The sequence below is a fragment of the Megalobrama amblycephala genome, linkage group LG17 (assembly GCF_018812025.1).
Source record: "Megalobrama amblycephala isolate DHTTF-2021 linkage group LG17, ASM1881202v1, whole genome shotgun sequence".
In the NCBI taxonomy this organism is placed as follows: domain Eukaryota; kingdom Metazoa; phylum Chordata; class Actinopteri; order Cypriniformes; family Xenocyprididae; genus Megalobrama; species Megalobrama amblycephala.
Window position 1 is genome coordinate 45,314,379 of NC_063060.1, and position 26,976 is coordinate 45,341,354.

Genomic DNA, 26,976 nt, shown 5'->3' on the forward strand with positions numbered 1-26,976 from the left:
TTCCTCATCATTAAATGGCCTGCAGCAGCTTATGTATCGTTGCAGTCACAGCCTGTAGAAGCACTTGTGTGTGTGTGTGTGTGTGTGTGTGTGTGTGTGTGTGTATGGTTTATTCTCTACCTTATGGGGACATATTTTAGTCCCCATGAGGAAAACAGCTTATAAATCATATATGATGTTTTCTGAAAATGTAAAAATGCTAAAAGTGTTCAAAACACTGGGTTAAAAACAACCCAAGTGCTGGTAAATATAGGACAGAACACATGTTGGGTTAAATGATTAATTTTTACTATAATTTTTTTCATACATGAATTAATGTTTACAGATTAATTTAAATACTCTAAACTTTTTTAAATACTCCACACAACCACTGGTTGTGATAATATCTTCATTTTAAAGTTTTTTAATACAAATATTAGAAGTAAAAATTAAACATTTAGAAGTAATTCAAGTGTAATCGACCAGTGTCTGTTGTTCTGTTTCCACTGTAATGGCGCTGGATCTCGTGCCTGAGATGACTCGCGTTCAGCGGGGGAACTGATAACTTCAGACCGCCATCTGCGTTTCACTTGTAGCCAAAAAATGCTGTGACTAACTCCATAACCTGTCCATAAATAATCAGTGTACAATTCTAAGAACATATTTTATTTTAAATTTATATTCTGTATCTTTTTAAATAAAATCATAACATTTTATGCAAGGCATCAGGCGTTTAATCACGCGAAAAGACTGAAGCGACACTCATTTAGGTGACTCATATTGTGCCCCTGTATGTTGCTTTTCATAAAATTAAATGATATACAGAACAATAATGCATTTTTAGATTAAAGTCTCTGTAAAGTCATTTTAAAGTATGTTTTCTGAGTTTGTCACACCACAGAAAAATGTGTTATTAACCACCCAGCCAAATTTGAATGATTAAAAAAATCTGCAAGTAAATGAAATAAGTCATCAAAATCTCGAAAAATAGGCAGCGCTCTCTGCTCTCAAACGCTGGGGGCGTGTCCGCTGTCTGCGCTAAAACCACGCCCACTCGCGAGAGCTGCCGTCTCGACTGATTTGAGTCTAATGAGTCAAACATACTGATGCATATAAAAAGAATCACGTTAGAGGATTACACATATTAGTAGAGTTACTGTGGACTACCTACTAATTATAACATAAGCAAACTCGGCAACTTACACTCATTGGTGGGCACGTACTGCCGACTGTTGTCGAGTCGACAAATGACGGCGCCATGAGACGGGAGGATGAAGGCCGGGACGTGAGAGACTCTGTCCGGCCCCATATCATTGGTTATCGGTGGGACGGTAGGAAGGCCGAGGCGGGAGGGGTGCCGAGGTCTGTTCAGTCACATTCGCCAAAAACAGCGGATTATCTGTGAATCCCAGCTGTCTGATGAAAGTTTGTAAAATTATCTGGTGTAGAATGATCACTTTAGAATCCTTCATATCATCGTTTTAGGAAATTTAAATAAGGAGACCGAGCATATTGTACATTATAACAACCATGTAATATGTATTTGCGTGACGAAGGCATTACTAGTTAAATGTGCAAAGGGCTGTATAACTGCAATGACTCTCGAGATTGAGCGAGTGAACCGCTGTAGCGTTAGGGGCGGCGCCACGCTCGGTGCGTCATCGACAATTATATGGTGTTAGGGGCGGGGCTATGCTCGGGGGGTCCAAGTGCGTCATCAGACCCCCGTTTTAGCTCCGCCCAAAAAATCCTGAGCAGAGACTTGGTGAAAAACTGTTTAACGCACTAACTTCACAATTAAGCATTACACAATTTACAGTCTTTGTAATGTGTTTCAGCAATACATTTGTAACATTTATAAAGTGTTTAGAAAGAATTCTCAGAATTGACTTTACAGGGACTTTAAATAAAATGTACACAAACCTGTATTTTACTGAAGACATGCACCAATTTGACAGAGCTGCACTGATCTCTCCTGAAGAGGGCCCACAATAAATAACTCAACCCCTGGGTTGTTACGTCTGCTCCAGGAGCTGGGTAACACAAAAACTACCCAAACGCTGGGTTGTTAGGTCTGTTTCAGGATCTGGGTAACACAAAAACGACCCAAACACTGGGTTGTTACGTCTGACCCAGGAGCTGGGTAACACAAAAACGACCCAAACGCTGGGTTGTTACGTCTGCTCCAGGAGCTGGGTAACACAAAAACGACCCAAATGCTGGGTTGTTACGTCTGCTCCAGGAGCTGGGTAACACAAAAATTACCCAAACGCTGGGTTGTTACGTCTGCTCCAGGATCTGGGTAACAAAAAACGACCCAGACGCTGGGTTGTTACATCTGCTCCAGGATCTGGGTAATGCAAAAATGACCCAAACGCTGGGTAACACAAAAATGACCCAAACACTGGGTTGTTACGTCTGCTCCAGGATCTGGGTAACGCAAAAATGACCCAAACGCTGGGTAGCACAAAAACAACCCAAACGCTGGGTTTTTACGTCTGTTTCAGGATCTGGGTAACACGAAAACAACCCAAACGCTGGGTTGTTACGTCTGTCCCAGGAGCTGTGTAACACAAAAACGACACAAACGCTGGGTTGTTACGTCTGACCCAGGATCTGGGTACCACAAAAACTACCCAAACGCTGGGTTGTTACGTCTGCCCCAGGATCTGGGTAACACAAAAACTACCCAAACGCTGGGTTGTTACGTCTGCCCCGGAGCTGGGTAACACAAAAACTACCCAAATGCTGGGTTGTTACGTCTGTCCCAGGATCTGGGTAACACGAAAACAACCCAAACGCTGGGTTGTTACGTCTGTCCCAGGAGCTGGGTAACACAAAAACGACACAAACGCTGGGTTGTTACGTCTGTCCCAGGATCTGGGTAACACAAAAACGACACAAACGCTGGGTTGTTACGTCTGACCCAGGATCTGGGTAACACAAAAACTACCCAAACGCTGGGTTGTTACGTCTGCCCCAGGATCTGGGTAACACAAAAACTACCCAAACGCTGGGTTGTTACGTCTGCCCCGGAGCTGGGTAACACAAAAACTACCCAAACGCTGGGTTGTTACGTCTGCCCCAGGATCTGGGTAACACAAAAACTACCCAAATGCTGGGTTGTTACGTCTGTCCCAGGATCTGGGTAACACGAAAACAACCCAAACGCTGGGTTGTTACGTCTGTCCCAGGAGCTGGGTAACACAAAAACGACACAAATGCTGGGTTGTTACGTCTGCCCCAGGATCTGGGTAACACAAAAACTACCCAAATGCTGGGTTGTTACGTCTGTCCCAGGATCTGGGTAACACGAAAACAACCCAAACGCTGGGTTGTTACGTCTGTCCCAGGAGCTGGGTAACACAAAAACGACACAAATGCTGGGTTGTTACGTCTGTCCCAGGATCTGGGTAACACAAAAACTACCCAAACGCTGGGTTGTTACGTCTGCCCCAGGAGCTGGGTAACACAAAAACTACCCAAACCCTGGGTTGTTACGTCTGACCCAGGACCTGGGTAACACAAAAACTACCCAAACGCTGGGTTAAGTCTGGCCCAGGAGCTGGGTAACACAAAAACTACCCAAACACTGGAAAATAACCTCAAAAAATGACCCAAAAGGCTCAACCGAGGACTTGGATACAAAAATATCCCAAGATGTTTTAGTGTAGGTTAAGGGATATTATATAAATTGTACAGTATAAAAATGATTATGTCTATGGAAAGTCCACATTAAACAGTGATGCCCAATGTTCTGCTCGTATGAACATACACGCACATGTTCATTTGAGCAGAACATTAGTAAGTACTATTTTTCACCCAAGGAGATGAGGAGAAGGATATTTATTGCCAAAGTGAACAAGAAACTCTCCACAAATTAGGCTTTCTGGGACTAAGGGATGTCAATCACATATACAAGCTGACAGGATCATGTCGGTAGACTACGAGCCAATTACAGTTCACAACTAAGATCAGAATGGACAGGGCTTGAGGCCTTTTTTCTTTTTAAAATAAGGTTCAGTCAGGTTACAGTATCTCACCTCGGAGTTTGATGGGAATGGACAGAAACCTGAGATATGAAAGGTGTGGGGCTGGTGTGCTTGCCTCTGAGGATCTGAAGAAGGTCATCTAAGCCATCAGCAGACTGAAAATCCACCTCTGTGTTTTCATACGCCACAAGTACCTTTTTCAAATCGATACTCAGACCTTTTCTTGGCCATTGATCTGAAAAGCAGTTTTTTTCTAATCCTGAGATTTCATTTTCTCTGTATCTTTATATTTAATGTTTTTTTTCTGTACTCTTCCACCACACAGACCTTCAGATCACCGGTTGGTGTGAGATTCCCTAGATCTTTTTTATTTTCGTCCTTAAGAGTAATTCCCAAAAAGTCTCAAAGTCGTTTTACCTGTTGGTGCAGCAGGAAGGTTGTTGCTTCCAATATAGTGTTCAAAAGTTTGAGATCGGTACAATTTTAAAAATGTAATATATGTCCTTCAAAAATCACTCTAAAATGCTGACTTAGTGCTCAATATACAGTTCTTATCAATGTTGAAAACAGTTGCTGCTTAAAATTTTTGTGGAAATTGATATTTTCACAATCCTCACTTTTTTCCTCAGAACTGTGTGATACAATGTCGCCATTTCAAGTTATAAACTCACAATTCTGAGAAATAAAGTCAGTCTTTTTTTCCCCTCTGAATTGGCTTTTATAACTTGCAATTGCTAGTTTATATCTCACAATTCTGAGAAAAAAAGTCAGAATTGCAAGGTATAAAATCAGAATTTTGGGATAAAGTCGCAATTATCGTTTAAATAGTTTTATTCCATGGTGGAAACAAGCTTCCATACACTTCTGAATCTGTGACAATGAGTTGTAAAATTAGAAGGACACGCCTCGCCAGCTTGCACAGGGGGGCGATTCAAGTATGAGACCACAGTCATGTTGTCTGTCCTGACCAGTATGTGACACCCCTTCAGAAAGAATAAGAACCATTTGAGTGCCATAAACACTGCCAGCATCTCCAAACGATTTATGTGCGAGCCACGATGCACCTCTTTCCAAACTCTAAAAGTTGGGCGTCTCTGATAGACTGCCCCCCAGATAATGAGGGATGCATCTGTTGTGATAGTTTTATGAAGATAAAACGCCCCTAGCCTCGTCCACGGATGTAGAGTGCCAAAGCCTCTGCGTGTAATCATGACTTTGCGGAAAGGGTGGCAGTGAGGAGAGATCCCTTGGCTTTTGAATGGCCTAATGTGGAGCAGGCCCAACTTAACCACAAGGTTCTCTGCTGCCATAAGACCCATCAGTCTGCAGCATAAACCTACATGGACTATACGTCCTGTCCTGAAATGACTGAACGTGTGGGAGACAGACGTGCTCGCATCGTGCGAGAATCCAAGTCCATGCCTAGAAAAGTCATTTGCTGATGTGGCAGCAACACACTCTTTTGAAGGTTTATACATAATCATATGCTCCTCAAATGATCGACTACCAAGTCTCGATGAGCTACTGCCAAATCCTTTGCATAAAACATGCCCCCAAGCCATCTCCATATAAGGGCTTTCCGCACACGCGTTCCTTACAGCTTTTCGTCACTCTCGTCAAACATGCCGCTGTTTGCAAACACGCTCTTGCCCGATCCTCGAGCAATGCCAAGTGTGCCATTCTCACCACTTCTCATAATAAACACCTTTTATACAGACCCAGATTACAGACCTCTCATTAGCCAGCTGTACATGCACGTATATCTGCGTTATCCAGAGAAACCTCACAGCTGATGATATAACGCAGCTTTTATTTTACAGCTTTGTATATGATAGAATGTATTTAAGATTGAATTAAATTGTATTATTTAATAATTGTATTATATAATTTTATATATGGATTATATATAGTCTACAGTTAATGCAACACTTCAATATAATTGTCGTGTAATATAATTACAGTTGTGTTAGAATAATACAAGTATAAGGCCGTACAGCGTATGTGCTTTTTGCATACGTGTTGTTTTTAGTTGCTTCTATACACACAAACGAAATAACTTATAATTGCAGAGCTGCATTTTTAACCAGTCATATACAGTGGCGGCTCATGGGTTTTAAAATAGAGGAAGCACACTAAATTCTAATGTTAGTGGTCTGGGGATCTCCTGCCAATTATTATTATTATTATTAGTCTATTATTAGCTTAACTGCTTTAAATTGGCTTTTTGCTCATTTAAATATAATTTCACTCTCCTATGACTTGAAACAAACATCCATCCCTCCTTATATAGAGTGCGTTGGGCTGTTTAGTAAAGCTGGCTGTCAGCCTTCCAACTTATGCGTGATGTCTTCCTTCATATTTAATTTGTAGAATGTCTGAATGATAGCTTGGTAAATTTGTTGGCGATCAAATATTCAATATTACTACTCTCCATAATTAAGATACTTGGCACATTTTCAGTGCAGCGGTAGCATTGCATTTCAAAACTACGATGATTGGTTGATATACCAAGGGAGGCTAGTCTCCCCTGCAATGTATCTTTTCTCAACTAAGCACTGAATGTAAAACACTCGATGGTGATTGGCTAATTTTTTACAAACTGAGGCACAAGACGAGCTCAGCTGATGTGTCTCCCCCTGCCCTTCTCTATCCCCTGTGGTTGTAATGACATCAGCAGATTCAGCAAAAAAGATCCCTGGATGAGGTCCATATTTGCCTACAACCCCTTGTAGGAAACAAAAATGCACATATCTTCTAGTGTTTGTCAATTATAAATCAGATGTGTGCAGCTTGCTTAAACCCCTCCCCTGATGATGACATTTAATGCCATCAAATAACCATATCCTCAGATCTTAGAATGCTACACAATATGTATTTATTTTTATACATGAATTTGTTTTAACACACAATTTGCTGTATCAATGCTTTTATTGATTAGGGAAGAGTTTCATAGAAGGTATTGAGAAGAAATTAAAGCTTTGAAAAGATTTAAATGAGGTTTAATTTCAGAATAACATTTTTTTTGTAAAGATCTGAAGGTGTACAATCAAAGTAACTGTGGAGCAGTGTGAATGCATCACCTTACAGGTCTATAGCACAAATATAGCCAAATTTTTCTGAACAGTCCTTATCGTTCCAGCAAAGGTTAGCTGTAGGGTGGAAAAAAGAAATTAGTTATTCTGATCATTATAGTGGTGGAATACAACATAATGTTCAACTGAAGGCAAACACACATTGCAATGGCGATTAAGTGTGTGAATAACAGTTGGTGCTCTACCTTTATAAAGCTGCACCGACGGATGCCAATTGTACGATGTACATTTTAGACCATCCTCACACCACTAAAATGACATCAGGTGTCAGGTCTCGTACAATTAGGCATCGGACTAAACAGACTCGAACAAAAAGGCATCAGACATACAGGCATCAGATGAAACAGACTTAGAAGGAAGCGAATTGCCCTGCATCAATGTGACATCACATGCATGCAGTTTTCTAACTGTTAAATGTTACACTAAGTTGTATAAAACATCAAATTGTTTTGTAAATTTGCATTATTCGCTAGTTGTATTTGCATCCATAAAAAGTTAGCTGAATAACACATTGCAACTGGCTTGCATTGCAATTTGCAAACTATCGTAAACTCTTATGAAAATTAACCATGGTTTTATTTTGTGTAACAATAGTTTTACTACAAATACCATAAACTACAGTGTAGCAAAACCATGGTTAACTACAATAACATGTTTTTTTTTGTTTTATTTGTAGGGTTAATTTTTTGACAGTGTAGTGTCCCCATCACTATACTGGGGTGTTAGGACCCACACATACCACAGGGTGAGCACCCGCTGCTAGTCTCACTAACACCTCTTCCAGCAGCTACCTAGTTTTCCCAGGAGGTCTCCCATCCAGGTACTAACTAAGCTTAGCCCTGCTTAGCTTCAGTGGGCAACCAGTCTTGGGCTAGAGGGTGATATGGCATAATTTATTTAAAGCTGAAAAGAATAAAATATCATAAGGTAGCCTTACATCAATTTGGTAATAGTTACAGATAAATATAAAAAGGGGGGAGAAAGATAACTGAAGGATTGCATTATGATGGGATAAAAGCCAATAGAAAGTTATACAAAAAATCATAGCAAAAAAAAAAAAAAAAAAAAAAAAAAGATGCCTTTTAGTCTGATGCCTTTTTGTCTGAGTCTGTTTCATCCAAATTTTTATGCCTTTCACTCACTAACTTCCCTCCTTCTCATGGACTCAGATGTACATCATTGCTTACATTGCCCACTACTGGCGGAACTCGTGCATAAGGTTTAAATGGAATGCATTAAGCCACTGATCACTTAGAATTCACTATGGAGCTGATTTATTATTTAAACCCCCTTTTTACTTATGAATTTGTTGAATTTTGCGCAAGATTTTTTTTTTTAAGATTCAAAGGTGGGTGTGACCAAAATAACATTTGAGAGCTACTGCTGTATGATATGAAATTATAGTATTGTAAATTGCAATTGAAAGTATTCAAAAAAACAGACTGCATTCTCACTGGAAAAGTTGAGCTCCAGACAGTTCTCTGGACCTTGGTCATTGTTAGGCTCATTAGAGCACCAGTTGGTAAAGTCATACTCAGATCCATCACTCCACAGCCACTGTCCATCCTAATGAGTGAAGAGAGTGATTAGAAAGATTGCACTACAGACTTCAGGAAGAATCTTATCAAGTTCAGCTTTAAACCATCTTCATTAGAAACTTTGCATTTACTGTTTAAAGCAGAAATTTCAGTCTAGATGAACAAAAAGGTCTCTTTAAGACACACAGTTTAACTTACTTTTATACCATCATGAGCACCAATCCAAGAACGTGTGGAAGAAGAAGGCAACAGACTCTGCAGAAACTCGTTTTCCAGTTTATGATGAACAGAAGCGAGATTTGCATCAAGACTTTGGCAGCTTCTCTAAAGAGACAGATTTTTTGTCAATACATAATCTAATCTTTTTAGCATAAAGCATAAGTGACTTTTAAAACATTTGAGTCCTTTTCAGTTTCAAACAAAGTCTGCTCTGATCGACTGTTTGCTCTGTATCAGTTTTCTGTATTGCAGAAAAGAAAGGTTTACTTTAAAAATAATAATAAAAAAAAAAAAAAAAAAAAAAAAAAACATTCTCACTTTATATTAAGTGTCTTTAACTAGGCTGCTATGTACTAACATTTAAATTAAAACATTTCATTAAGTGCACTTATTGTGTACATATGTTAAAAAAAAAAAATACCTGCATGTAATTACAGCTGTAATTAAATCATTGATTAGACTGTTGATCTTCGCTTACATCTTAATCCATACCACCAAAACTGTCCCTAACCTTACCCATATCCCAGCAAAAGTGTTTTGCAATACAACACAACAAGTACATTGTACCAAACTCTTTATTTGATGTAGTTAAAGGTGCCGTAGAACGTCTTTTTAAAATATGTAATATAAGTCTAAGGTGTCTCCTGAATGTGTCTGTGAAGTTTCAGCTCAAAATACCCCATAGATTTTTTTTTATTCCGTTTTTTTAACTGCCTATTTTGGGGCATCAATAAATATGCGCCGATTCAGGCTGCGCGGCCCCTTTAAATCTCGCGCTCCCCTCCCCCGGAGCTCGCGCTTGCCTTAAACAGCATAAACAAAGTTCACACAGCTAATATAACCCTCAAAATGGATCTTTACAAAGTGTTCATCATGCAGCATGTCTAATCGCATAAGTATGGTATTTATTTGGATGTTTACATTTGATTCTGAATGAGTTTGAGTCTGTGATCCGTGACTAACGGCTAATGCTACACTGTTGGAGAGATTTATAAAGAATGAAGTTGTGTTTATGAATTATACAGACTGCAAGTGTTTAAAAAATGAAAATAACGACAGTCTTGTCTCCGTGAATACAGTAATAAACGATGGTAACTTTAACCACATTTAACAGTACATTAGCAACATTCTAACGAAACATTTAGAAAGACAATTTACAAATATCACTAAAAATATCATGATATCATGGATCATGTCAGTTATTATTGCTCCATTTGCCATTTTTCGCTATTGTTCTTGCTTGCTTATCTAGTCTGATGATTCAGCTGTGCACAGATCCAGACGTTAATACTGGCTGCCCTTGTGTAATGCCTTGAACATGAGCTGGCATATGCAAATATTGGGTCATACATATTAATGATCCCGACTGTTACGTAACAGTCGGTGTTATGTTGAGATTCGCCTGTTCTTCGGAGGTCTTTTAAACAAATGAGATTTATATAAGGAGGAAACAATGGAGTTTGAGACTCACTGTATGTCATTTCCATGTACTGAACTCTTGTTATTCAACTATGCCAAGGTAAATTCAATTTTTAATTCTAGGGCATCTTTAAAGACACCTAATGTAAAGTGTGACCAATTCAGCTTGTTGTAACTAACACATTACCTCTGCTGTGATCCAGTCAGCCGGATCAGAGAAGTACTTGTAGCATTGGACTCCAAAATTTGTCCATCCAAAAGGGCATTTTTCATCTAAATTAACTGCATCCAGTACATACATGTTATGACATTGTAATATTCACAACAAAGAATGTTTTTATTTTTATTTTTATTTTCATTACATAGCTTATTTTATGTTTGCGTGATTATGTTTCTAAATTATGTGTAATTTGACACTGTAAATCCTTCATCAATCATGGAAATATTAGTAAATATCATGGGTTTTTACAATTGAATGCTTTGGTTACCTTTTGCATTTCCCATAGAGAAGATAATGAAAAGAAGCATTAGACCTCTCAGCATTGCCATGATGAAGCTACAAATTAATAACAAGCAGGAAAAGTTAAATGTCTGCACTCTTAAGCTGCACACTGTGGATTCTCAATGTATTTTAAAGACAAAGCACAAATATACTTTAGAAAGGTTTCTATTCCAAAAACTCACCTTGGTTTGGATGTTGCCTTTAGAATCTCAGATGAAGATTTTGTGAAGTTCCAGAAACAGCCCTGCTTTTATACTCTACTTAATGTCAACACCCTTCCTCAGTTATGCTTACTCAGTGATTTTTTGTTTTGTTTTGTTTTTTAGGGCCCGAGCACGATGGTGTGAGGTCCCTATTGTAATTGCTCAGTCAATTCTTCTTCTTCTCGAAAATGAATCACATTTTTGAGGGCTTAAACATGCACAAAAACTCATGAAACTTTGCATACTCAGAACACAGAAGTGGTGAAAATTTACGTCTGATAAGAGTTGCAGAATTAGGTGTGGCAAAATGGCTCGATAGCGCCACCTAAACCAAGACAGGGAGAAAACAAGCAACATGGAGTCAAGGCCACGATAGGCCATGTAGAGACGAGGCCACGTTAGGCCACATGGAGAAGAGGCCACGTTAGGCCACATGGAGAGGGGCCACGTTAGGCCACATGGAGAGGGGCCACGTTAGGCCACATGGAGAAGAGGCCACGTTAGGCCACATGGAGAAGTGGCCACGTTAGGCCACATGGAGAGGGGCCACGTTAGGCCACATGGAGAAGAGGCCACGTTAGGCCACATGGAGAAGAGGCCACGTTAGGCCACATGGAGAGGGGCCACGTTAGGCCACATGGAGAGGGGCCACGTTAGGCCACATGGAGAAGAGGCCACGTTAGGCCACATGGAGAAGTGGCCACGTTAGGCCACATGGAGAGGGGCCACGTTAGGCCACATGGAGAAGAGACCACGTTAGGCCACATGGAGAGGGGCCACGTTAGGCCACATGGAGAAGAGGCCACGTTAGGCCACATGGAGAGGGGCCATGTTAGGCCACATGGAGAAGAGGCCACGTTAGGCCACATGGAGAAGAGGCCACGTTAGGCCACATGGAAAAGAGGCCACGTTAGGCCACATGGAGAGGGGCCACGTTAGGCCACATGGAGAAGAGGCCACGTTAGGCCACATGGAGAAGAGGCCACGTTAGGCCATGTAGAGACGAGGCCACGTTATGTCACATGGAGCAGAGGCCACATTAGGCCACATGGAGAAGAGGCCACGTTAGGCCATGTAGAGAAGAGGCCACGTTAGGCCACATGGAGAAGAGGCCACGTTAGGCCATGTAGAGACGAGGCCACGTTAGGCCACGCGGAGAAGAGGCCACATTAGGCCACATGGAGAAGAGGCCACGTTAGGCCATGTAGAGACGAGGCCACGTTAGGCCACACGGAGAAGAGGCCACGTTAGGCCACATAGAGACAAGGCCACGATAGGCCATGTAGAGATGAGGCCACATTAGGCCACATGGAGACGAGGCCACGTGGAGACGAGGTCATGTTAGGCCACATAGAGACGAGGCCACATTAGAAAATTCATTAAAGCTATAGAAGCCAAAAATACAGAATCAATGATGAAAATGAGATAAACATACCACCACCACCACCACCAGTATTTGCAGAAAATTACATGATTAATGTTGAGCATTTGAATTGGAACACAGCAGTCCTCTTCATCTGATGTTAGGAAAATTTCTAAACCACTGCATTGTGATTGGAAGGCAGATATTTTAGGTAAATAAATAAAAGGTATAGTGTTTACAGGAAAGACTATTTAAAAGCACAAGTACTAAAATTCGATATGCTGAAATTCGATAGGTGTGACTAGGTCCTGAAAGATGAGCACATTATTTTCTGTGAACACCGAAATGCGTTCACTTTACCATCTATTTGTGCTTGGACGGACATGCACACACGGGATTATGTCAAAAGTCCTTGTGCATACAGCGCTTATGGCTTAGGTAACGCAAACACAGAAAACTGATGTGTATCATTATAGGGGATCGGCTCAATCAATCTTCGCATTCAATGAAATGTTAGAATATCATCAGTATGATATTATAATTTGGTCTAGCTTACAGTCAACAGACTAATCCACAGAACAGCATTACAACTTTAAACATGCTCGAATGCAGTTTAGTATGATAGTATGACGCTAGACCAAGTAAACAGTATTTTGAGAAGAATAAAACATGTTTATAATGGAAAAATGGAAAATGCTGCCTTCGGAGGACACATTTCAAGGTAGGAAGACATCAAGGCATGTCTGAGTCCAATGTTAGCTTCACTTCCTGTTTCCTGAGTTTTTGAGCAACATTTTTCCACTTTTGATGTCATTTCTAGTGAGAAATTACTGCTGTAGTAATTAAATATTTGTTTAATTTTCACCAAAGCTTGCATTATCAGATGGCCTAATCCTTTGTTATTGGTCTACTATGCACCCATTGCCATAACTGAATGGCTGCTATCAATTCGCAAGACATTCTATACAATGTATGGACAGAAAAGATCAATTTTACCGTATCAATTCGAGCCCAAGTCCGACGATGAAACGTCTGAATTAGTCGATCAACCAGAAACTGATTCGCAATCACGACTGGAGCAGGATGTTTCTCTATGGTAAGTGTCACTTTAGTTTGTGTTATTTATAAGACGTGATAGCAGCATCACTGTTATACTTTATGTTGGTGCACCTGTGGGAACTGTATCAGAATGCCAAGCGAAGCTGAAAACCTCTAACATAAGATAAACATTTAGGCCAGATGTGTACAGACTTTTTCGTCATAACTATTAACAAAGTAAAAAATGGCTATATCATTGTTTGACATTACAATGTGTGTTTACTGTTTACAGAGAGAATACTTCAACTAGTTAGTGTGGACTAGCATCTTAACATATTACAATACAGATAGAGCTCCACTCTATTGTAAAAATAAAAACGCAGAGGAAAAAAACAGTTTGTTTTACAGTTAGGGAACCGGGCCCACAGCTATGTTGTAAACTACCACGTTAGCCGAGCACAAACGTGAATAGCTGATAATGCATTACACTTTGTAATCAAAACTTGTATTGTCTAGACAATATTGGACCCACATCTGAATAGCAGAACTACAGAAATTAGCCGGTTAGCAGGAGACATACAGATGAGGGTGTATGTTACACAACATAACATACAACACTACGAATTTTAATTGCAGAGCTGCATTTTAACCAGTCATATATACACTATCTTGACAATCCTCATTCCTTACATGACAGCAGGGCAAAATAAATAATTGTAGCATCCCCTCTGACGTCATCCTCATCAGTGTCGCTAATCTTTTCCTGTCTGTAATCATCACGACCAATATTCTGCTTAATGTGATTTTGAAATACCTGACATAATTTTTTCCATCCTTTTCATCACTACTGTTTTTGCTTTGGGCACCTAACAATTGCCTCTGTCCATCCATCGTTGCTGCTTTGTGTCGTTATCGTCTACGTCATTAAATAATTTACAGATTTAAATTTATTTATTACACTATTATTGTTTAATACATGTAAAATTCATGTAAAATAAATAAAAATAAAATAATTAAAAAATAATTCCAAAGTGGTGATTTGGAGCCTGCTTTACACCAGTGGCGTCACTAGACCCTTTTTACTAGGGCATGAGCCCTATGAAATATTACTGATAAATCCTTCTCTGATGTTGGAGATAGCCATATTCTGACCTGAGAATATATATATATATATATATATATATATATATATATATATATATATATTTTTTTTTTTTTTCTGATAATATTTCAGCAATCATGTCTTGTGTGTTTTCTGTCAGCTGTTTAGAATCAGAAACGGCAATACCAGAATACTGAATGAATCACTATTATATACAATTTATAAAAGCCCTGGATGAGGTCCATATTTGCCTACAACCCCTTGTAGGAAACAAAAATGCACATATCTTCTAGTGTTTGTCATTATAAATCAGATGTGTGCAGCTTGCTTAAACCCCTCCCCTGATGATGACCTCATTTAATGCCATCAAATAACCATGTTCTCAGATCTTGCAATGCTTGCAAATATAATATAATATAATATAATATATATATATATATATATATATATATATATATATATATATATATATATATATATATATATATATTTCAATATTCATCATGGCACCAATTAAAGGCACTATATGAGAAACATCAACAGATTCAAAATGAGTCTGAGCTTGTATCACTAAAGGAGATGAGCAGTTTTATTAATATTACACAGGATACTTCAGTGGCATAAATCACATGTTTTAGTGCAAGTTAAAGAACAACAAAAACTTGTTTTTTGCAAACAATTTTTGAGTTTCTGTTATTAACAGAAGTGGGAATGTCTGTGTGTGTTCACCCAGAGCAACCTATCAACTACATACTTTAGCAACACCCCAGAAACTGCATAGCAAGAGCCTAGCAACCACCCAGAATCTCCTAGCAACCACCTAGCAACACTTTAGCAATCACCCAGAACATCTATATTCTGGCCTAACTGATCAAACTAATTATGTTTTTTAAACAAGACTTTAAGTTGGCTTTATGACAAGCCAGCATAAGTTTGTCTTTCAAACTTTTCAGTCTAGTTGAAACAAAACAATTCAACATTTTCTCACAACTATAAACACAATCTCAATACTATGCACTTGTACAAACCTCAAACTTCCAGGTCAAAAAAAAAAAAATGTTATAGTCAAAAACGTATTCTTGTCTGACAAAATCAAACTTTGGCCTCAGATAACACACAAAACGTAACAAATACACACTACTGCACTGCCCAGTGAACACTAGTGAGATCAATTCATCTAACACTGTAACAAAAATGCTGCTTACTGGGATTCAGGAATTATTTTGCAGCTCACTGTCTACTACACTATACAAAAATAAATTTACAGATACAGTAAAATACAGCAATGATTTTTCTTCTTTCTTTTTTTTTTATTTTACTATTATAAATTGATCTTGCAGTAGATTGCAGTAGTATGCACCACAATACAGTATATTGTCAATTGCAGTAAAACTAAATTCAGCATCCTCTGCACATTTGGCCAAATTGTATTACAGTATATACAGTATTATAGCAGTGTATTGGTCTTCTGACACAAGACAAGGCCTACTGTATATCCCTAGGCAGTCATTTCTCAGTTCTGCAAAAAATACAGTACAAATGGCTACAGAGAAAGTTGACAATCACAAGTTTGAGGGTGTACAACTTGCTACAGTTTACTGTACATAGTGAAATTTCCCTCATCTAAAGTACTGGTGTGTAAGTTTAAAACCCCTGTAAATTTTTCATCCAGCTTTCATTCAGATTTTGACTGGTCTGTCATCAGTTTTGCTACCTAATGTTGTCATTGTTAAACGTTTTGAGAAATGTGTCTTTGTTTTGAGAACTGAACGAATGGTTTGGGAAACTGGGCCAATTGAATCACTTATAATGTGTTAGAAAATGTGTGTTAGAAAAGATAAAATACATTTAGATTCTTACCTAACTAGTTTCTGTGATTGGGATCTTCTAATTGATTTCATGTTAACGTTTCGTCGGATGGCTAAAAGACCATGATGAAAGTAGAGCGGGCGGTCGGTGAATCAGCTCGCAAAAAATAACGAAAATTCGAGGACTTCTGAGTTAGCTGAGAAGCAGTAATTTTCCGATTCACGAAGAAATAGGGGGAAACTTGGCTGTGCTGTGTGTTTTTGACTCTCAAAGAATCGGTTCATAAGAGTCATTTGTTAATGAAGCTGACTACATTGGGCGCGCTGCGCGCGCGTGCAACAATCATGCAGCTTATTGAAAGACGTGTTTTCTTGCCATTATTTTGCAATACGCTGTCTTTTTTATGTCATCACATTGAAGCGCCGCTGCTGAAAAGCAGTAGTACTTGAAACACTGCTAACATTTCTATTTTACTCTCTGATAATTTTGGGGTGGAAGATGGGGTGGCAAAGCTTTTTCTTAGGGTGGCAATTGCCACCCCGTGCCACCCCGGTAGATCCGCCCCTGGTGATTAGAAAGATTGCACTACAGACTTCAGGAAGAAGCTAATCAAGTTCAGCTTTAAACCATCTTCATTAGAAACTTTGTATTTACTGTTTAAAGCAGAACTTTCAGTCTAGATGAACAAAAAGGTTTCTTTAAGACACACAGTTTAACTTACTTTTATACCATCATTATTTGCTGTATCAATGCTTTTATTGATTAGAGAAGAGTTTCAGAGAAGGTATTGGGAAAAAATTAAAGCTTTGAAAAGATTTAAATGAGGTTTAATTTCAGAATAACATTTTTTGTAAAGATAAGATCTGAAGGTGTACAATCAAAGTAATTTATGGAGCAGCGTGACTGCATGACCTCACAGGTCTATAGCACAAATATAGCTCAATTGGTGTGAACAGGTCTTATCGTTCCAGCAAAGGTTAGCTGTAGGGTGGAATAAAGAAATTAGTTAGCTGATCATTATAGTGGTGGAATGAAATAGAAAGTTCAACTGAAGGCCCTTTGTTACATTATGCCAGATTTAAAAAAAAAAAAAAAAAAACATGTTTAAAGGAGGATGTGAACAGAAAACATTTGAGAAACAATGCTGTATGATATGAAATAATAGTATTGTAAATTGTAATTGAAAGTATTAAAAAAACAAACTGCATTCTCACAGGAATAGTTGATCTCCAGACAGTTCTCAGGACCATTCTGATTGTTAGGCTCATTAGAGCACCAGTTGGTAAAGTCATACTCAGATCCATCACTCCACAACCACTGTCCATCCTAATGAGTGAAGAGAGTGATTAGAAAGATTGCACTACAGAATCTAATCAAGTTCAGCTTTAAACCATCTTCGTTAGAAACTTTGCATTTACTGTTTAAAGCAGAAATTTCAGTCCAGATGAACAAAAAGGTCTCTTTAAGACACAGTTTAACTTACTTTTATACCATCATTAGCACCAATAAAAGAACGTGTGGAAGAAGAAGGCAACAGACTCAGCAGAAAATCATTTTCCAGTTTATGATGAACAGATGCGAGATTTGCACCAAGACTTTGGCAGCTTTTCTGTTGATACAAGTAATTTTCATTTTTAGTCATTTTTAATTTGAAACAAAGTCTGCTCTGATCGATTATTTGCTCAGTATCAGTTCCCTTTCAGTCGGTCACGTTCGACGTACGTCAGTAGTGACCGACGAATTGGGATATCGCTTAGAGAGCCCTATCATCTTCGTGTAAACTAAAACAAGCCAATGGAATTGGCGTGCGATATTTGCATAATGCGCACCGCCCCCGACAGGTGTATATAAATAGGAAGCGGATGCAATCGCACTCTGTCTTTCGCTTCGGAGCCATTCACTGGTGTCCTGTTTAGAAGACTCCTTTCTTCGTTTGTTTTTATTCTAAAACATTGCCTCAGAAGAGGATTACAGCGAGCTTTCAGTGCTGGTGAGAGGGCACGTTCAGCGAGGTCGCGAGTGTCCGAGGAGCTGAGCTATAAGCTCTAAAACTGCTGTTTTCACAGCAACACAAAGAGTGTCTGCGTAGCGATTTGGGCCGGTTCCTCGGTGTGTCAGGGAGTGGTGTACCTGACACATCGCGTCGCTCCCTGGGTGCTTCAGCACGAGTGAGTTGACTTCCCCTTCTAAAAGAGCTTTACAGACGAACCCTGACAGTATGTCATTTCGTCTGTGCGTTACTGGGTGCGGTCGTTCCCTGGTCCCTGCTGATGGGCACAATCGCTGCATCTCTTGTTTGGGCGTTCAGCACGCTGAAGCAGCTTTTGTGGATGGTTCATGTTCCCATTGCGGGAACATGACCATCGCGGTGCTGAGGTCGAGGCTCTCCTTCCTGAAGTCTCAGGAAGCGGGGGTCCCCTCTCCTATGCCGCGTACGACCGTTTTTTCCGGCCCCGGGAACCGGAATGACGGTACGGCGCTGTATAGGGAGGGCGACCTGAGGATAACGGTCAGGGCTCCCCCGCCGAGCGGTAACGCTCCTCGGGCCCCTGCCCCTCGTCAGCACTGCAACCCATCTTGCCGCCGTTGGTTTCCGCTGGGCCCTCTTCGGACTGTCCAGCCGTTACCTTTGGTGCGCCGGCGGAGGATCAGATGTCGATCGCTGCGTCGGAAGGCGAGTTTGAGAATTCGGGGGAGGAAGATCCGGACGCGCTGCCGCCCTCCGGGACGGTAGCGTTGGCCGAGTCGGATCCCGAACTCTCGGCTGTGCTCTCCCGGGCCGCCTTGTGCGTCGGGCTGGAGTGGAACCCTCCACCCTGTCCCGGCCCATCTCGGCTGGATGACTGGTACTTGGGGGGGGGGTCGCGCTGGTCAGCCCCAGCGTCCCGCCCCAATGCCTTTCTTCCTGGAGGTACATGACGAGGTGACCAGGTCTTGGCAGACACCGTATAGTGCCCGTACCAGGCCTGGCCCCGCGTCCGCCTAAACCTCCCTGGACGGCGGGGTAGCCAGGGGGTACGCGAGGATCCCGCCAGTCGAGCGGTCCGTTGCGATGCAGTTGTGTCCAACGGCCACTGGCTGGCGTGGTGAGCCGCGTCTCCCATCCCGGGCCTGTAAGTTCTCAGCCGGTCTGACTGAGAAAGCTTACAGTTCCTGTGGGCAGGCTGCCTCCGCCCTGCACGCGATGGCCCTCTTGCAGGTTTACCAAGCAAAGGCGCTGTCGGAGATGCCCCAGGAAGGTCCTGACCAACAGCTGCTGGGGGAGCTGCGCGCTGCCACTGACCTTGCCCTCCGGGCAACGAAGGTGACAGCACGCGCTGTTGGTCATGCGATGTCTACCTTGGTAGTCCAGCAACGCCACCTCTGGCTGACCTTGGCGGACATGCGGGATACCGACAAGCAGCGGTTCCTAAATTCCCCCGTGTCCCCGGTCGGCCTATTCGGCGACGCGGTGGAGAGCTTCGCCCAACAGTTCTCCGCTGCACAGAAGCAGGCTGAGGCTATCAGTCACGTCATGCCACGGCGGTCCGCTGCTGCCTCCACCCAGCCGCCCGTGGCTCAGCCTCAGCCCGCTCGTCGCCGAGGGCGCCCGCCTGCATCGTCCTCCGCCCCTGCTAAAACGGCAAAGCAGCAGCCTACACCAGCCAGGCAGCAGGGTGCCGGTCGCGGGCGTGGTGCCCAGCCCGTCTCAGCTAAGCCAGGTGGCAAGCGGAAAAAGAAGTCACGGCCCTGAGACGGGCAACCTGGAGGGAAGGATCTTGCTCTTCGGGAGAGTTTTCCACCATCTCTCCCACCCCCGGAGGAGGGCCGGGGGGAATTTGTGTTTGTCTGTCCACCGCCGCTGGCTCTCCGGAGTCCAGCGGTACCCACTTTTTCACAAAAAGAGCAGTTTCCTCAAACTCCAGGTCACAACAAGGTGTGTCTGCCAGTGTGCCAGGCCCCGCCTCGCCGCTGGCAGCACCCTCCCCATTCGCCAGCAGGCGGCAGTGTGATGGCGCAGACCGCGTCCCGTGCGCAGTCTCCCATGCACACCGCTGCCTCGCAGAGTCCGACCCCACTCTGGGCCGCTTACAAGCCGTCCGAGTCGGGTCCTTCTCTGCCTTGCTGCCCCACCCCCGGTGCGTCTGTGGTGCCTTTGGTCCCGCTGGTTCGGAGTCTGGAGGCGTGGAGCACGCTTCCCAGCCCGCCCCGCTGGCTCATTCGCACTATCAGACTCGGCTATGCGATTCAGTTCCCCCGGTTTTCAGGGGTGTCCACTTCACTCAGGTGTCGTTGGACAGTGCACCTGTCCTCCGGGCGGAGATTGCTGTCCTCCTGGCGAAGGATGCGATCGAGCCGGTCCCTCCAGCCGATATGAAGTCGGGGTTCTACAGCCCCTACTTCATTGTACCAAAAAAGGGCGGTGGGCTACGGCCAATCCTGGATCTGCGCGTCCTGAACCGGTATCTTCACAAGATGCCGTTCAAGATGCTCACGCAGAAGCGCATTTTCGAATGCGTCCGTCCCCGGGATTGGTTTGCAGCAATAGACCTGAAGGACGCGTACTTTCATGTCTCGATTCTGCCTCGACACAGACCCTTCCTCCGGTTTGCGTTCGAGGGTCGGGCATATCAGTACAAAGTCCTACCCTTCGGGCTGGCCCTGTCACCCCGCGTCTTTACGAAGGTTGCGGAGGCGGCCATTGTTCCCCTCAAGGAACAGGGCGTTCGTATTCTCAACTATCTCGACGACTGGCTGATCCTGGCCAGCTCACGAGAGCAGTTGTGCGAACACAGGGACATGGTTTTAGCTCACCTCAGCCGGTTGGGTCTTCGGGTCAACTGGGACAAGAGCAGAGGATCTCTTATCTCGGTCTCGAGCTAGACTCGGTTGCACGGACGGCGCGTCTCACCGAGGCGCGCGTCCAGTCGGTGTTGAACTGCCTGAGTTCGCTCAAGCGCAGGACAGCGGTTCCACTGAAAGATTTTCAGAGGCTCCTGGGGCATATGGCATCTGCAGCCGCGGTCACGCCGCTCGGATTGCTTCATATGAGACCGCTTCAACACTGGCTCCGCGGCCGGGTCCCGAGATGGGCGTGGCAGTGCGGCACGCTCCGTGTCCCCGTGACACCGAGCTGCCGTCGCACCCTTGTCCGGTGGTCGGACCCTTCGTTCCTGCGGGCCGGAGTACCCCTCGAACAAGTGTCCAGGCACGCTGTGGTCTCCACAGATGCCTCTGCCACGGGATGGGGGGCCACGTACAACGGGCATGCAGTGGCAGGTCTTTGGACGGGGCCTCAGCTGCATTGGCATATCAATTGCCTCGAGTTGCTAGCGGTACGTCTTGCGCTGGCCCGCTTCAAGAAGCTGTTGTCAGGCAAGCACGTTCTAGTCCGCTCAGACAGCACTGCGGCCGTTGCGTACATCAACCGTCAAGGTGGGCTACGCTCCCGTCGCATGTCGCAACTCGCCCGCCATCTCTTGTTGTGGAGTCAGAAGTATCTGAGGTCCCTTCGGGCCACTCATGTCCCAGGTGTGCTCAACCGTGCAGCCGACGAGCTGTCACGGCAGCCTCCACTTGCGGGCGAGTGGCGGCTCCACCCCCAGGCGGTCCAGCTGATTTGGCAGCATTTCGGCGAGGCCCAGGTAGACCTGTTTGCCTCCCCGGAAACTGCCCACTGCCAGTGGTTTTATTCCCTGACCGGCGGCACGCTCGGCACGGATGCCCTGGCACACAGCTGGCCCCCGGGTCTGCGCAAATATGCGTTTCCCCCAGTGAGCCTTCTCGCACAACTCCTGTGCAAGGTCAGGGAGGACGGGGAGCAGGTTCTGTTAGTGGCTCCGTATTGGCCCACTCGGACCTGGTTCTCAGACCTCATTCTCCTCGCGACAGCCCCTCCCTGGCCGATTCCTCTGAGGAAGGACCTCCTGACTCAGAGACGGGGCACCCTGTGGCACCCGCGTCCCGATCTATGGAACCTCCACGTGTGGTCCCTGGACGGGATGCGGAGGTTCTGAGTGATCTCCCACAAGCGGTCGTAGACACCATCACTTCTGCTAGAGCTCCTTCCACTAGGAGTCTCTATGCGTTGAAGTGGAACCTGTTCGTCGAATGGTGCGCCTCTCGCCGAGAGGACCCCCGATCATGTTCGGTCGGATCCGTGCTTTCCTTCCTGCAAGAAGGGTTGGAGCGAAGGCTGTCTCCCTCCACCCTGAAGGTGTATGTTGCCGCTATCGCCGCACATCACCACGCACTTCAGGGTAAGTCCCTGGGGAAACACGATCTGATCGTCAGATTCCTGAGGGGAGCGAGGAGACTAAATCCTCCTCGCCCTTCCTCCGTACCCTCTTGGGATTTGACCCTGGTTCTCACAGCTCTCCGGGGTCATCCCTTTGAGCCTTTGCAATCAGTCGATCTGAAACTAATGTCTCTTAAGACGGTTCTTCTGGTTGCATTGGCTTCCCTGAAGAGGGTAGGGGATCTGCATGCATTTTCGGTCGACGAAACGTGCCTAGAATTCGGGCCCGGTGATTCTCACGTCATCCTGAGACCCCGGCCTGGATACGTGCCCAAGGTTCCTACCACTCCCTTCAGAGATCAGGTAGTGAACCTGCAAGCGCTGCCCTCGGAGGAGGCAGACCCAGCCCTAGCTTTGCTCTGTCCCGTCCGCGCTCTGCGCGTTTACGTGGATAGAACGCGAAGCTTCAGGACCTCAGATCAGCTCTTCATCTGTTACGGAGGCCAGCAGAAGGGAAAGGCTGTCTCCAAGCAGAGGATGGCCCACTGGATAGTGGATGCCATCGCCTTGGCGTATGAATCCCAGGGCGTGCCTTGCCCGCTCGGGTTGAGAGCCCACTCCACCAGAGGGGTGGCCTCTTCCTGGGCGCTGGCTCGTGGCGCCTCGCTGACAGATATCTGTAGAGCTGCGGGCTGGGCGACACCAAACACGTTCGCTAGGTTTTATAGCCTACGTGTAGAGCCGGTATCTTCACGTGTACTCGCATCCACTAGTCGGTAGACGTGTTGTACCCACTCTAAGTGTCGGCTTGCAATGCCATTCCCGCCACTGGCCGGATACGTGCATACTTCACTCCAGTCGTGTTCCCCGCTTGGCGAACCCTGTCGAGCTCCTCCGCCTCCCCCTTCGGCTCGGACATTGCGGAGTGTCTGATGCCAGGCCTACATCCGTCGCTGACGCTGTCTGTTGGCTGGGGCCCATATGTCGTGACCCCTCTACGTGAGCGGTCCCATATGTGTAATTTTCCACGGTTTAAAACTCCCTACGGCGAGTCCGTGTCTTTCCCTTAGCAGAGCCAGCTCTGCTGTCACCTGTCAGATGAGTCTCCCCCTAACCAGGTGGAGCCATCCCAGGGACTCCATATGCGTACTGCCCCCCGGGCCAGTCCATATGTGTTTTCCCACGTAAACTCCTCCCCCATTGGGTAGGTAGTGGTCTCCGCAGCGTCCCTTACGGGTTTGCTTCCCCAGTGTAGTCTAGTTACTTAGTGGGTAGTGGGCAGTAGACTCTCTCGGTGTAAGCTCGCCCCCTTCACCGTCAGCCGGTGCTATGGGCGGCTGAGCTTGCGCTGGGCACTGGAAGGGGTTTCGTAACTGTGGCGCTTTAGTTGGGATCCCAATTCGTCGGTCACTACTGACGTACGTCGAACGTGACCGACTGAAAGGGAACGTCTCGGTTACGTATGTAACCCTCGTTCCCTGAAGGAGGGAACGGAGACGTACGTCCCGTCGCCACAGTTTCTGTACCCTCGCTGTAGTGCGGACACCAGTTGTCTCCTCAGCGAAAAACAGAGTGCGATTGCATCCGCTTCCTATTTATATACACCTGTCGGGGGCGGTGCGCATTATGCAAATATCGCACGCCAATTCCATTGGCTTGTTTTAGTTTACACGAAGATGATAGGGCTCTCTAAGCGATATCCCAATTCGTCGGTCACTACTGACGTACGTCTCCGTTCCCTCCTTCAGGGAACGAGGGTTACATACGTAACCGAGACGTTTTCTGTATTGCAGAAAAGAAAGGTTTACTTTAAAAAATAATTTAAAAATTCCAACTTTCCATTAAGTGTCTTTAACTAGGCTGCTATGTACTATCATTTAAATTAAAATTTTGATTAAGTGCACTTATTGTGTACATGTTTACATTGTACTTGTTTAAAAAAAAATACCTGCATGTAATTACAGCTGCAATTAAATCATTGATTAGACTGTTGACCTTCCCTTACATCTTAATCCATACCACCAAAATCGTCCCTAACCTTACCCATATCCCAGCAAAAGCGTTTTGCAATACAACACAAGTACATTGTACCGAACTCTTTATTTGATGTAGTTAAAGACACCTAATGTAAAGTGTGACCAATTCAGCTTGTTGTAACTAACACATTACCTCTGCTGTGATCCAGTCAGCCGACTGAGAGAAGTACTTGTAGCATCGGACTCCAAAGTTTTTCCATCCAAAGGGGCATTTTTTATCTAAATTAACTGCATCCAGTACATACATGTTATGACTTGATGATATATTCACAGCAAAGAATGTTTTTATTTTTATTTTTGTTACGTAGATTATTTTATGTTTGTGTGATTATGTGTCTAAATTATCTGTACTTTGACACTGTAAATCCCTCATTAATCATGGAAATATTAGTAAATGGAGTGTTGTACATTTCCAAAATGCTTTTAAAATGGAATAGCATGGGTTTTTACAATTGAATGCTTTGGTTACCTTGTGCATTCCCTATGGAGAAGATAACGAAAAGAAGCAGTAGACCTCTCAGCATTGCCATGATGAACCTACAAATTAATAACAAGCAGGAAAAGTTAAATGTCTGCACTCTTAAGCTGCACACTGTGGATTCTCAATGTATTTTAAAGACAAAGCACAAAGATACTTTAGAAAGGTTTCTATTCCAAAAACTCACCTTGGTTTGGTTGTTGCCTTTAGAATCTCAGAGGAAGAGTTTGTGAAGTTCCAGAAACAGCCCTGCTTTTATACTTTACTTATTCTCAAGTGCATATAGGCTTATAGACGATACAGGATGTGATTGTTTGACATGCCTACACTTGTGTAGTCATAAAATAAATTCCAAATATTGGAGAATGGCTTGAGAAAAGCCTATATAAATTGAAATGTTAAGTTAACTATGTAATGGAAAATCAGACAGATGGTTAGTGGAAATAAGGATATACTTTATTGCAGCAGATAAGCAGATAGTATTAACAGGTAAGTGTAGCCCCTTCAGTTCGCACCTGCCTGCTCCAAGTGGGACGCAAACCCGGGCACATCCACATGGGAGTCAGACGCTCTAACAAGGAGGATAAAGGCTGTAACCCCAAGTGTCAATCGCTAGAGCATCTCTTGAGATCAGGGGAGTAAGTGCAGAGCACTTACATACAGAGTGCGAACTTACCAGCCTACGTCTGTTACACTCACCCCTAAACCTCACTCCCATTTCCCTTTTGTAATGCGTGTAGCCCCTCCAGTTCGCACCTGCCCGCTCCAAGCAGAATAGAAGGAATAAGGAACTGCTGCTGGGGGCCTGACAATGAGAGGTCTTGGCCATCAAACTCAGGTCTATACGTTTGCGTTGTCATGAGTGAACTGTTGGGTGAGTCCTGGGACGCGTCTCTAAGAGGGGGTTCCATAGGTGATGGCTCACTTCACAGCACCTCACGGGGGCGCTGTAGAGAAGATGAGCACAAACGAACTGTAGGTTGTTACCACTTAACCTCCCTAGAACAACATGGGATGAGCTGTTTCGCTGCTCGAAGTTTCTCCACCACAGCAGGAAAAGACTCTCCAAATAGGACATCCTTAGCTATGGGGGCATCTAAAAGAAACGTTTTATAATTTTCTTTGATGTCAGTAAGAGTAAGCCAAAGATGGCGCTCTACTGACACCATTCCCGTCATGGAACTGCCCAGAGATGGGCACTTGAGTTAGAGACTCGGACTCGAGTCGCATTTTAACAGACTTCAGACTCGGACTCGACCTGAAATGACTTCAGACTTGACTCAACTCGGCACAAAAGACTCGGAATATTTTAAAAACGACTCAAGTCTTTTACCCTGAACTACTGATATAATAAATAAAGAATTCGTATTGTGTTTAAATGGTTTTGTAATATCTGCGTTACATATATTTCGTGTCTTACGTGTCGTGGTAGATCAGACTCTTGTCATAGAATTTGATTATGTCAGTGCGTATAAACTCAGAAATGTCATAATAAGAGTCCCATGAAACATGACGGGAGCCACCGTGCCATATGTTCTTTTGTTTGGGTTTATTATCACGTCAGATCAGCTAGATGCACAGAATGTGGGAAAACAATTAAAGATACCGGAACAACATCATCAAATTTTATGAGACATCGCATTCACAAAGGTTAGTCACATTAACTCACACAACTAACTTATACTGTGGTGTAGCTGCATGGCTCATTTGAACTGCTAGCCTGTTAAAATATGAACAAAAAAAAAAATCTAGACTTTAAACCTAGCACTACGTTTAATCAATCTTTTCATATTATTTGCAGCTTTTCTATTTCTTAATGTGTGTCCATAAGAGAGAGAGAGATAGAAAGAGATGTTAATCCATTTATTACTTAAAGCTCATATTTTAACGTATCACCATCAGCATGTGTAGAGTTTTATATTGACATTCTTAAACATTCCGAGGTTTGATATTTTCTGATAATGACTGTTGTCACCAATAACGAAGCTG

General features: G+C 43.7%; 2 protein-coding genes across 2 annotated transcripts; both read right to left on the bottom strand.

Moving 5' to 3' along the window:
* Positions 1-6,880: 6,880 nt before the first annotated feature.
* On the bottom strand, positions 6,881-11,059 carry LOC125251709 (ladderlectin-like). The gene is made up of 6 exons (XM_048164796.1): positions 10,924-11,059; positions 10,728-10,795; positions 10,427-10,521; positions 8,800-8,925; positions 8,518-8,629; positions 6,881-7,120 (listed from the first exon to the last, which is right to left on the bottom strand). Exons 2-6 carry the CDS (start codon positions 10,786-10,788, stop codon positions 7,053-7,055), a joined length of 462 nt encoding a protein of 153 aa, XP_048020753.1. The 5' UTR covers positions 10,789-10,795; positions 10,924-11,059; the 3' UTR covers positions 6,881-7,052.
* Positions 11,060-15,433: 4,374 nt separating this feature from the next.
* LOC125251711 (ladderlectin-like) lies at positions 15,434-26,870 on the bottom strand. Its single transcript, XM_048164798.1, has 6 exons — positions 25,175-26,870; positions 24,979-25,046; positions 24,643-24,737; positions 17,740-17,865; positions 17,471-17,582; positions 15,434-17,237 (listed from the first exon to the last, which is right to left on the bottom strand). The coding sequence occupies exons 2-6, from the start codon at positions 25,037-25,039 to the stop codon at positions 17,170-17,172; spliced, it is 462 nt and encodes a 153-aa protein (XP_048020755.1). The 5' UTR covers positions 25,040-25,046; positions 25,175-26,870; the 3' UTR covers positions 15,434-17,169.
* Positions 26,871-26,976: the final 106 nt, after the last annotated feature.

Bases quoted from the DNA above. Each gene is read 5' to 3' on its own strand.
- LOC125251709 (XM_048164796.1), bottom strand. From the start codon at position 10,788: ATGGCAATGCTGAGAGGTCTAATGCTTCTTTTCATTATCTTCTCTATG. The intron at 8,630-8,799 runs GTAAGTTAAACT...TTCACTCATTAG, and splicing joins GTGCTCATGATGGTATAAAA to GATGGACAGTGGCTGTGGAG. The intron at 7,121-8,517 runs GTGAGAATGCAG...TCCACCCTACAG, and splicing joins TCTGGAGCTCAACTTTTCCA to CTAACCTTTGCTGGAACGAT.
- LOC125251711 (XM_048164798.1), bottom strand. From the start codon at position 25,039: ATGGCAATGCTGAGAGGTCTACTGCTTCTTTTCGTTATCTTCTCCATA. The intron at 24,738-24,978 runs GTAACCAAAGCA...TACTGGATGCAG, and splicing joins CTCCATAGGGAATGCACAAG to TTAATTTAGATAAAAAATGC. The intron at 17,866-24,642 runs GTAATGTGTTAG...TTGTATCAACAG, and splicing joins CTGACTGGATCACAGCAGAG to AAAAGCTGCCAAAGTCTTGG.